Source organism: Python bivittatus, unplaced genomic scaffold (genome assembly GCF_059951505.1).
Source record: "Python bivittatus isolate LINGU-HERP-01145 unplaced genomic scaffold, Pbiv_v1 ctg000200_np1212, whole genome shotgun sequence".
Taxonomy (NCBI): domain Eukaryota; kingdom Metazoa; phylum Chordata; class Lepidosauria; order Squamata; family Pythonidae; genus Python; species Python bivittatus.
Genome location: NW_028277040.1, coordinates 22,548,241 through 22,560,432, shown reverse-complemented (window position 1 = coordinate 22,560,432; position 12,192 = coordinate 22,548,241). Strand labels below are relative to the sequence as shown.

At 40.4% G+C, this 12,192-nt stretch overlaps 1 protein-coding gene across 1 annotated transcript in view; it reads right to left on the bottom strand.

Annotated features, from left to right (window-relative positions):
- SLC25A12 (solute carrier family 25 member 12) overlaps positions 1-12,192 on the bottom strand; it is a 63,740-nt gene that overhangs the window by 24,171 nt on the left and 27,377 nt on the right. Inside the window, exons 6-9 of the mRNA XM_007430405.4 lie at positions 11,259-11,405; positions 10,087-10,225; positions 7,667-7,760; positions 6,632-6,716 (exon numbers count right to left, since the gene is read on the bottom strand). Coding sequence (XP_007430467.1) covers positions 6,632-6,716; positions 7,667-7,760; positions 10,087-10,225; positions 11,259-11,405 — 465 coding nt within the window. The remainder of the gene's footprint in view (positions 1-6,631; positions 6,717-7,666; positions 7,761-10,086; positions 10,226-11,258; positions 11,406-12,192) is intronic.

Here is a 12,192-nt window from a genome sequence, read left to right as displayed (position 1 = left end):
TCATGCTTTGGAAGTATTAATTGTAATCCCTACTTTCTTGCATTTCCTGCAGACAACATACAGTCGTGTGAAAAAGTACACCCTCTTTGAGTTCTATGGTTTTACGTATCAGGACATCTGGTCAAATCATCTGGTCCTTAGCAGTTCTCAAAAGTAGGTAAAATATAACCTCAGATGAACAACAACACATGACATATTACACCAGGTTGTCATTTATTTTACAAAAAGAAATCCAAAATGGAGAAGCCATGTGTGAAAAACTAAGTACACCTTATGATTCAATAGCTTGTAGAACCACCTTTAGCAGCAATAACTTGAAGTAATCGTTTTCTGTATGACTTTATTAGTCTCTCACATAGTTGTGGAGGAATTTTGGCCCACTCTTCTTTACAACATTGTTTCAGTTGAGGTTTGCAGGCATTTGTTTATGCACAGCTCTCTTGAGGCCCCGCCACAGCATTTCAATTGGGTTGAGGTCTGGACTTTGACTGGGCCATTGCAACACTTTGATTCTTTTCTTTTTCAGCCGTTCTGTTGTAGATATGCTGGTGTGCTTGGAATCATTGTCCTGTTGCATGACCCAATGTCAGCCAAGCTTTAGCTGTCGGACAGATGGCCTCACATTTGACTCCAGAATACTTTGGTATACAGAGGAGTTCATAGTCAACTCAATGACTGCAAGGTGCCCAGGTCCTGTGGCTGCAAAACAAGCCTAAATCATCACCCCTCCACCACTGTGCTTGACGGTTGATATGAGATGTTTGTGCTGATCTGCTGTGTTTGGTTTTCACCAAACATGGCACTGTGCATTATGGCCAAACATCTCCACTTTGGTCTCATCTGTCCAAAGGACAGTCTCCCAGAAGTCTTGTGATTTTTTCAGATGCAACTTTGCAAATCTAAGCCATGTTGCCATGTTCTTTTTAGAGAGAAGAGGCTTTCTTCTGGCAACCCTTCCAAACAAACCATACTTGTTCAGTCTTTTTCTAATTGTACTGTCATGAACTATAACATTTAACATGCTAACTGAGGCCTATAGAGTCTGAGATGTAACTCTTGGATTTTTTGCAATTTCTCTGAGCATTGCAGTCTGACCTTGGGGTGAATTTGCTGGGACATCCACACCTGGGAAGATTGGCAACTGTCTTGAATGTTTTCCACTTGTGAATAATCTTCCTCACTATAGAATGATGGACTTTAAATTGCTTGGAAATGGTCTTATAGCCCTTCCCAGATTGATGGGCAGCAACAATTGCTTCTCTAAGATCATTGCTGATGTCTTTACTCTTTGGCATTGTGTTAACACACACCTCAATGCTCAAGATCAGCAAACTCCTAAAACTTCAGCTGTTATAGAGGTAGTCACACTTGCTGATGATCAATTGATCAAAGGCATTTGATTAGCAGCACCTGGCTGCTACTTAGCTTCTTCATACCAATGGGAACAGTAAGGGTGTACTTAGTTTTTCACACATGGCTTCTCCATTTTGGCTTTCTTTTTGTAAAATAAATGATGACATGGTGTAATATGCCATGTGTTGTTGTTCATCTGAGGTTGTATTTACCTACTTTTGAGAACTGCTAAGGACCAGATGATTTTTATTATGTCCTGATACGTAAAACCATAGAACTCAAAGAGGGTGTGCTTTCTTTTTCACATGACTGTAGATGATGTTAGTTCTTTCCTGACTAACAAATCTATCTACTGGCTGCTTCCAGAATGACTTGTTAATGGGGAAAACACATGGTTCAATATAAGAATTTATTGAATATTATATCGCCTTCCTTTAGACATATTGCCTTCCTTTAGTTATCGACCAATATTATTTCCCTCAATATCTTTTGTGTCTTAATAGTGATAATTTGTTTAGGCAGAAGGACCCAGAGCAGAAGTATAAACCTCAGAAAGTATAGATGTTCAATGCTACTGTAAAACAAGGCAGGTGGGGGAGGGGGAAATGGCTTAAATGTGAACAGTCATATTAATCACCTCTCCTACATGTTTTCACTCCTCTGCATGCCCCAGTTGTTAACCCTGTTTACAATTATATATGCACCTTTCTACCATTTTTTAAATAATATTGGGATTTTCAGTATTCTGAAATGTTATAAATTTGCTTTGAAACTAGTTTTTCATCTTTTCCCTGTTTATCTTTTCATCTTTCATATTTAGAACAAAAATATTTTCCTGATATTACTAGCATGAAACTACCTGCAAATAAAAACTGTTCACTAACAATATATCCTTACATCATGATGATACAGAGGAGAAAGTAATATGGTAGTGGTCTGTTAGGACAACTTCAATGATCGTATAGAGTTATTTTAAAGATTTTAGAGGAAATTACACTGTTAGAAAATACAGGAATCACAGCGTATATTATATAATTTTGATAGGAGGAATTGGCAAGCAGAATTTAGAAATTTCCATTTAATTTTTTTTGTTTAAGTACACATGTGAGTATCAGAAACGAGTGTGCAGCTTCACAACGTGCACTTGCTCAAAGGATTTACAGTGGGGCAAAAAAGTATTTAGTCAGCCACCAATTGTGCAAGTTCTCCCACTTAAAAAGATGAGAGAGGCCTGTAATTTTCATCATAGGTATACCTCAACTATGAGAGACAAAATGGGGGGGGGAAATCCAGAAAATCACATTGTCTGATTTTTAAAGAATTTATTTGCAAATCATGGTGGAAAATAAGTATTTGGTCACCTACAAACAAGCAAGATGTCTGGCTCTCACAGACCTGTAACTACTTCTTTAAGAGGCTCCTCTGTCCTCCACTCGTTACCTGTAGTAATGGCACCTGTTTGACCTTGTTATCAGTATAAAAGACACCTGTCCACAACCTCAAACAGTCACACTCTAAACTCCATTATGGTCAAGACCAAAGAGCTGTTGAAGGACACCAGAAACAAAATTGTAGACCTGCACCAGGCTGGGAAGACTGAATCTGCAATAGGCAAGCAGCTTGGTGTGAAGAAATCAACTGTGGGAGCAATAATTAGAAAATGGAAGACATATAAGACCACTGATAATCTCCCTTGATCTGGGGCTCCATGCAAGATCTCACCCCATGGGGTCAAAATGATCACAAGAACGGTGAGCAAAAATCCCAGAACCACATGGGGGGACCTAGTGAATGACCTGCAGAGAGCTGGGACCAAAGTAACAAAGGCTACCATCAGTAACACACTATGCCGCCAGGGACTCAAATCCTGCAGTGCCAGATGTGTCCCCCTGCTTAAGCCAGTACATGTCTGGGCCTGTCTGAAGTTTGCTAGAGAGCATTTGGATGATCCAGAAGAGGATTGGGAGAATGTCATATGGTCAGATGAAACCAAAGTAGAACGTTTTGGTCTAAACTCAACTCATCGTGTTTGGAGGAGAGAGAATGCTGAGTTGCATCCAAAGAACACCATACCTACTGTGAAGCATGGGGGTGGAAACATCATGCTTTGTGGCTGTTTTTCTGCAAAGGGACCAGGACGACTGATCCGTGTAAAGGAAAGAATGAATGGGGCCATGTATCGTGAGATTTTGAGTGAACACCTCCTTCCATCAGCAAGGGCATTGAAGATGAAACGTGGCTGGGTCTTTCAGCATGACAATGATCCCAAACACACCGCCCGGGCAACGAAGGAGTGGCTTCGTAAGAAGCATTTCAAGGTCCTGGAGTGGCCTAGCCAGTCTCCAGATCTCAACCCCATGGAAAACCTTTGGAGGGAGTTGAAAGTTGGTGTTGCCCAGCGACAGCCCCAAAACATCACTGCTCTAGAGGAGATCTGCATGGAGGAATGGGCCAAAATACCAGCAATACTGTGTGAAAACCTTGTGAAGACTTATAGAAAACATTTGACCTCTGTCATTGCCAACAAAGGATATATAACAAAGTATTGAGATGAACTTTTGATATTGACCAAATACTTATTTTCCACCATGATTTGCAAATAAATTCTTTAAAAATCAGACAATGTGATTTTCTGGATTTCCCCCCCCCCCCATTTTGTCTCTCATAGTTGAGGTATACCTATGATGAAAATTACAGGCCTCTCTCATCTTTTTAAGTGGGAGAACTTGCACAATTGGTGGCTGACTAAATACTTTTTTGCCCCACTGTAAAAGAGGTGAATAAAACAAGCATAATCAAAATAAATCCCAATATGATCTGTCCATTAGTAACATTTACATTAAATCATCCTGAGTCAGAGCCAAGTAATGTTGAATTTTTTACTGCATTCACAGACTCCCAATTTATTTTTTTTATATTTTTTCATCTCAAAAGAGCCAAAGGAGCAGAACACAGAACGTATGTTTCTGTTCATTTTAATACAACTAATCTAAGCAGTGTTTCCTACCAATCAAAGTTTAAATAATAAAAGTGTAGCACTGCTATGGCAACAATTTTTTTAAAAAAGCCAACAAGCACCCTAAGTAAAATTCAATAAGACAGTCTAGCTAAATTGACCTGGTCAATCTCCGTGATAGATAATTAGTTTAACAAATCTTTCGTATGTTGATTGTTAAAGTATAATAACTGAGTGGCATTATTGGCTAACAGAAGAAACATACTGAAATATTAGAGGCAAGTTAATTTTGAAACTGAGTTTTAACACAAATAGATAATGTGGTCATTTGCAGAGAAACTCTCATAAGACAGACTCATAAAAATAATTGCACTGGACTGTGTTTTCTTCCAGAACAAATCACATTCTGGCAGTTTGACTATTTATTTATTTTATTTATTTAAAACATTTATATAGCCGCCCTTTTATACCAAACTCTGAGTGGCTCCCAACCAACAGTTAAAACAGCATCATTATACAACTAATATGTACATATATCTATTAAAACCACAAATAGTAAAAATGTGGCACCATAATACACTTTAACAAGCAGTCCACCACAAAAACTCTCATTGATCTATCCCAGTGCTTGGGGGGAAAGCCAGGTCTTAAGTGCTTTTGGGAAGGCTAGGAGGGTGGGGCCTGCCGAACTTTAGGGGGAAGGGTGTTCCATAGGGCAGGGGCTGCCATGGAAAAGGCATGCTTCCTAGATCCCATAAGATGGCAGTGTTTAAGAGAAGGAACTAGGAGCATGCCCACCCCATCTAATTTGGTAGGACAGGTAGATATCCTTAGGGAAGGGCAGTCCCACAGATATAGGGCTTGTGCCTATAAGGCATTAAAGGTAATAACCAGCACCTTGAATTGCACCCAGAAGGAAACCAGGAGTCACTGCAGCTTGTACAACAAAGGTGTAACATGGGTAAACCTAGAGGCACCCATCACTGTGTGCGCTGCCTCATTCTGGACTAGTTGTAGCTTCCAGATGGTCTTCAAGGGCAGCCCCATGTAGAGCGCGTTGCAGTAATCTAAATGGGAAGTGACCAAGGCATGAGTGACCATGAGCAAGGCCTCCCGGTCCAGAAAGGGGGGCAATTTGTGCACCAGACGAATCTGTGCAAAGGCCCCCCTAGCCACAGCTGCCACCTGCTCCTTGAGCAGGAGCTGTGAGTCTAGGAAGACCCCCAAACTGCTCACCAGCTCAATCTGGGGTAGTGCCACTCCATCTAGAGTCAAAATGAAATATCATCTGGGCCTGGGGAGCCAAAACCCCAGAACCACTCTGTCTTGCCAGGGTTGAGTTGAAGCCAGTTCCTCCCCATCCAGACCCTTGCAGCCTCCAGGCACTCGGCCAGCACCACCACAGCATCACCAGTCCGGCTAGGGGTGGAGATATATAACTGGGTATCATCAGCATACTGATGATACCGCACCCCCCAGAGGTTTAAGATAGATGTTGAAAAGGAGAGGCAAAAGGCTTGAGCCCTGAGGCACCCCACATTGCAGGGGCCTAGGGCTTGACCTCTCATCCCCCACCAACATCGACTGGAACCGGCCACAGAGGAACGAAGAGAACCACCATAAAACAGTGCCTCCCACTCCCAAGCCACAAAGCTGGTCCAGAAGGATACCATGGTCAATGGTATCGAAAGCCACTGAGAGGTTATATACTGTGAACACTCAGTTTTATTCTTTTTAAATGTTCATTTCAGATGTGTTTCTTTTATTAGAAAGTACTGTTTTTAAGAAATATAAAAACACATACAAGTTTTTGCAAGCACAACTGTCTGAAGTCAGGCAGAAACACAACTGCTTATTTTTATGATAAAGAACAACTTCTCTGGAAATTTGGGTTGCGAGCCAAAGGCATTCACATCACCAGAGGGTTGTCTACATTCCTCCTGTAGGCAGCTACCACACCCCCAAGTTCTTTAAAAAAATAAAATAAAAGTCTAGTAGAAGAATTGTTTGGAGAGCTCCTGAAAGGGATGGATCAGAGGCGGCAGCTTTGCTTATACCACCCACTGCTTCAGTCAACCACTTTTTTTAATTATTTGGAACAGTGTGAAAAGCATTTTAGTAGTTCAACAGAGGCAGTTTTTGAACAGATTAAAAAAAAATCAGACATGTGAATTAGTGGAATGTGCACTTTTTCAACAAACATAAATATGAATGTCATGAAAGTCTTTGGATGAAAAGGTATTTAACTTTAATCTCAAGAGTCTTAACTTCCAGCCATTTACTGGAACTGGTAGACCTGATCGTGTCCCTGAAAGCACCTACCTGTCTCTGCAGTTCTGCCAGGTTGTAAGGTAGGGCTCCTTCAGCCAAAGGTGCGATTCTCTCAATATCTGCCAGTGTCAAGCGTCTACATACAAGTGCATGGAAAAGAGATCACCGTTAAACAGAACTGCAAATAAAAGCCACGACATACTCCTTCCAGCACCCGTAAAACTGTTACTTCAGTGATATATGAGAGTTTTCCTCCTGCTGTCAGCCTTCCATTTACAGGGAGCTCTTCTATGACAGCAATATTAAGATATGCATTCCTTGCCTGCAATTCATAGCCAAAAGAATCTATCATTCCAATCTGACTAAGGCCCTCTCCCAATGACCAATCAGCCATGGCTATATACCAATACATGGAAGCCTGTGCTGAAGCATTCCCTACTTGGTGTAGGGTACAAATATTCTGTACTACACTTGAGGTGCCTGCTCTCAGACCTGCCCCTAGAGACCATCAGAATCTCTCAAAATCTCAGCAATCTCCCACAAAATCTTACAAGATGGAGCAAAATCCAGTTCCTCCATTCTGTGATATCAAGGATGACAAAGTAGATGTAGATTATGTTGGAGAGCTATCTCTCAACCTGATGCCTCATAATTTTTCCATAATTTCCAGCCAATATGGTCTTTGGCCAGGAGTGTAGCACAACACATCTAAAGAGTATAAAGTTGGGGAGAGATGCAGTGAAGAGTATAGTGGGACTGTATCAGACCTCTAATTGTTCATACTAGACAATGAAATCGCTGGTTCACACAAGTATTAACTAAATAAATTTGCCTGCAAAAAAGAGTTTTGGGGATAACAATGTTTCAGTCTTCCATACATGTAATGTAAATGATTCAGAACATAGGCTGAATATCCATATTGTTCCCCTTCAACATGGGGGAAAGAAGTGGGAGATTAGGTGTGTTTTTGTGTGTTCTTGTTCACTTGCTACATTACATGTACTCTGACTGGCATCTGTCTTTTCAACATTTCACCATTCTGCATCCCCATTCCATTTTCTTAAAAAAAAAAAAAATTAGGATTACCCAGTAGCATTATACAGGTCAGCCAGCTGGTAGAGAATATCAATTTCCAAAGGTGTAACTTGTCCAAATTTGATGGCAGACTGAGAGAATTCCTCTGTTTTCAAGATATTTTCAAAAAAGAGAGAGAACCAATTATTCATAATTCATTGTTTCTAATGCACAATCTGGTCTGGCCTTTATCACTTAGAGATTCTTGGAATTGTCCTTCAAACACATCTAGAGGCTACCAGATCGGGAAAGCTTGATCTCTACCATTTGGCATAAAAATCTATATATCAAAATACAAAATTCACAAAATGAAATTAGTACCAATAAGCATTGAATCCATTATAAAAAGGCAGCCTTGAAACTCCAAATAGAACTGACTCTGTGGTTTACTCAGAAGCAGAAAACTAGCACTGCTAAAGGGATAGGATCTCAGACTCACCTAGAGAAAGAAAAGAACAGAATATATTCCCCTTCTGGTACAGCGAGTACCACAGGGCAAAAGTAGGAAGCACACCTCGATCTGTTAAATATTAGTCTCACAGAATATATGAAACAATGCAGATTCACTTAGGTTTCACATCCTTTTGTTCTAAAAATGCAAATGTACTACTTTCTGCCCACTAGCGTGTAGTGTTATTCAACATTTGGCTTTATTTGGCTCATACAAGAGTCAACTGAGATTGTCCTTCAAGGACAAAGGAAGGGAGCCTCTGAGGTGCCAAAATTTGTAGCAGCCAGACATTATCCTAAAAAAAGAAAGCTTCCAAGGGAGTATGCCCAGGATTTGGCCAACAACATTATGACATCACTGAAGGGGTGCAGTCATTTTCAGCCTGGTGTTTGGTAGGGCTTAGGGTGAGTTAAATAGTACCCTTAACCCTCCCAAGCCTTGCAAAAACAAAACAAAAACAAAAAAGTAGACCAGGTGCCCTGAAAGTTCTAAGGGTGCTTTGGAGATGCAAAAGCAGGGTTAGGGGCCATCAACTGTGCCTATATTGCTCTTGGTTTTCATTAGGTCCAAATCATTTTTTTTAAAATCACAATATAAATAACTGGAGTGTGCAGAGCTCTGTGTCTCTTGGTTTCTCTCAGGATAACTATACAAAACGTGTTGTACTAAGTAAATTTACAGTGAGGGGCACCCTCCTCATCCTCAGTAATATCACAAGAATTATCCAGTTCTTGCCAGACAAATCCAGTGGCCCTTCTTGCAGGGGATTACTTATTTGATTTATATAGTTGCCCATGTCACATGTGACTCTAGGAGGTCTACAGTAAAATGGACAAAATATATAATATAAAAAATAAAACATACAGCAGCCAGACATCATTCAAACAACTATCAACACAGCTAGGAGACGGGCTCTGTTACACACCCAGGGGCCCAGGCTCAGGCACAAAGCTAAGTTTTCAAGGCCTTACGGAAGGCCAGCATGGATGGGGCCAATCTAATCTCAGAGGGGATGATGTTCCAAAGGGCAGGCAATTACATAATATGATTTGGGTTCAATTAAGCTCTAACATTCAAATGACACAGGTGAGAAAGCAAGAAATTTGCATTTGACAGCAGTGGCTGTTGAACAAAAACCAAAAAAGGAAGAAGGAAATCAGACCATTGTTAAGGGAGTGCAACACAGTGGTGGCAAAAGCAGACTGTATGTCAGGAATGTGGATGACAGCATCCATTAGTGGCACAGAATTGTGATGGAGGCTATTAGTCACTCTCCAAGTGGAATGGCACCATGGTAGGGCTTGATGTTGTCAACTGTCTGCTTCCACTGTCATCACCCAATGCCCTCTGCTTGCAGGGAGATGGTGACATGACTATGATGTGGTTGCTTCTTAACTGTGGCTCAGTAAGCAACAGAAGTGAAATAGAAAGTTTGTACATGCATATGCCTATCTTTAAAGGAAGCTGCCTTAATCTAGGTTGACTCATTGACCTGTCTAACCCAGGAGTTTGCAGCCTGAGGCCCAAAAGATCTGTATCACCTCCCAAACTCATATGCAATCCCAGAGGGTCTCCCAAAGCTGCAACCAACTTAAAATATTTAAAGATAAAGCTTTACTCTGCCAGACCCACTAATTGTTTGGGGTGCAGCCCCAAAATCAAGTGCAGTCCCCAGCCCAGAAAAAGCTGTGCAACCCTAATTTGGCTCTTTGATGTCTCAGACAGAGGTCCCTCCATTAACAGATACTTAATTATCTTAATCCCTCTTCCATCTTTCCCCAAACACATAAAAAAGGCCAAAAAATTTGAGACTGCACACTCCAGTCAAACTCCGCAGGAGCCTTACAGGTTGGGTGGGGAACCATTTACTGACCATCCCTGCTCTAAGGGGTTCGGACTCAAGGATAGGATGCTCCAGCCTTGTTTCCTATATAGCATTAAGCTTCAGTAATCTAAAAAATAATGGCATTGACTTCTTTACCTTTTGTAACTTCTACATCTTTTCTAGTCCCTGCTAGGAGACTGTATATCTTTCGAACAAGTTCCATGTTGTTCAGTAGAGCATTAAAAGCATTGAAATAGGAAAAGCTGACTTGATGTGAGACAGATCCACCTGCAACCTTGTAGAAAGCAAAGCACAGTAAGTCACATGGAGAAAAGAGTTATGGACTTTATTATCCATTTTGGATTCCTCCCTACATTTCAATTCCCAAATAAGTAGGGGATGAAAATATTGGAAATATTGTAAAAAAATGAATTTCACTTGGTAATAGATCTATTAACAGACCTGAAAAGTGCTAAGATACACAATGAGTTGTGATTAAAGGATTTTCTGCCACTGAAAAATGGGCAAATGAAAGCCCTCACCCCCAAGTTCTTGGATAACTAAAAATTGGAATAGATATCTAAACCTTGTTCCTGAGGGTCCAGAATGCATCTGCATATTATTGCACTCAGAGAATGTCTCTGCATTACACATGCAGAGTAGCAAGGAGAAAGTCCTTTAGTCACTAACGTTTAGACCAGTCTAGAGAACCTTTTGTAATGTTGAAGTCCAACGCACATCCATTCCAGCCAATTAGCTTGGGAGATGGGAGTAGTTCTTCAAAAATATCTGGAAAACCACTGAATTTCCTCTCCTGCTTAAATGCACTAGTCTCCAACTCTATGATCTGACCCTTAACTAGTGATGTTCTAACGTAAGAGTTGTCACAACAGCCTTACAAATATATGTTAAGAAATATGAAGAGGAGGATTTGGATGGATGATGGATTCCATGTCTGAAAAGTTTAACATATAACACCTTCAGCAGTGAAAATATATACAAGCTTTCAAGTCTCATGGGTGGTACTAACATTTCAAAAACTACAGAAGCCTCCAAAATGTTGAGGTTTTATTTTCTTGTTTAAATTACACCAAATTCTAATTGAAACTACTGGTTCTCCCACCACCAACTACTGGAAGAATTACCATTCTCCTATTTTCTACTTTCCCAAATATGTGTTATGATGGCCTCATTAAGACAATCCTAGAAGGGCTAAAGCAATTTTGCATCAGTGACAGATTCCTCTGCGTTTCCAGAGATTGTTCATATATATTACAGTCTAAGCAATGGCCATATGCCAACTGAATCAGATATTGCTGGCTACTTACTGAGACTAGGTTTTCTTCCACGAAAGGAGTGAGCATGTGCGGACGGATAGTAATCATGATGTCGCTAAAATCCAGGCCGGTGATCAAGCCAGATTTGTTTTTGTCTTTCAATGCAAATGCTTGCCTTGCATGTTCTAACTGCAGCTCCTGAAATCAAATTACAAGGGACGATGCTTGGTAAGTCTTATTCTGAAAACCCATGAGAATAATGCCTCGAACCCCCACTGAATCCACCTCTCCTTCTCTGGCAATGGCATCCTTGCATCCTTCAAAAAAATACCACTAAAAGGAACAGAAGAAAGCCACACATATGGAGTTCAGTGCATGTTGTCATGCTGCAAGGACAGCAAGACTATCAACCAACAGTGAATAACTCAAATCCGCAATAAGACTCATTGGCCTTCCTCACTTAACCTATTTACCTTTTCTAATCCAAGCTTCTAGTCCATATGAGGGTATGACTGGCTTTGAATAATTCCCAGTAAAGCCTCAGAAATAGTGAAACAAATTTCTATATTTTCTGGGAATATAGTTTCAGGTGCCCTAAAAAAGCTTTTCTCAAAGAGATCAATTGACTGCTGAAAATGTTGTGCAATAATAAGCAATTCTTTGCAAAGTGACCTGCTTTATAAATTTTGCAGAATTCAGTTTTTTCTGGGCATAGAATTTTGTCCTGATGGTATTACTTTATACATATGGAGTACACATCCTATATAAGATGTCAAACACTTAAAACGAAGCAAACCATTAAAAATATACTTGAGTTGTGTTGCAGCCAAAAGATGATTATGTAAAATCATGTAGTGTTTTTCTCTCCTCCTATCACTCTGGTGAGTGCTCTAGAATTATTAAAAGTGCACATGACAAAATAACCAGGTTAAATTCAACGCTCACCAAAAAAAAAAAAAAGACACCAGATCAGTATCCAACCACA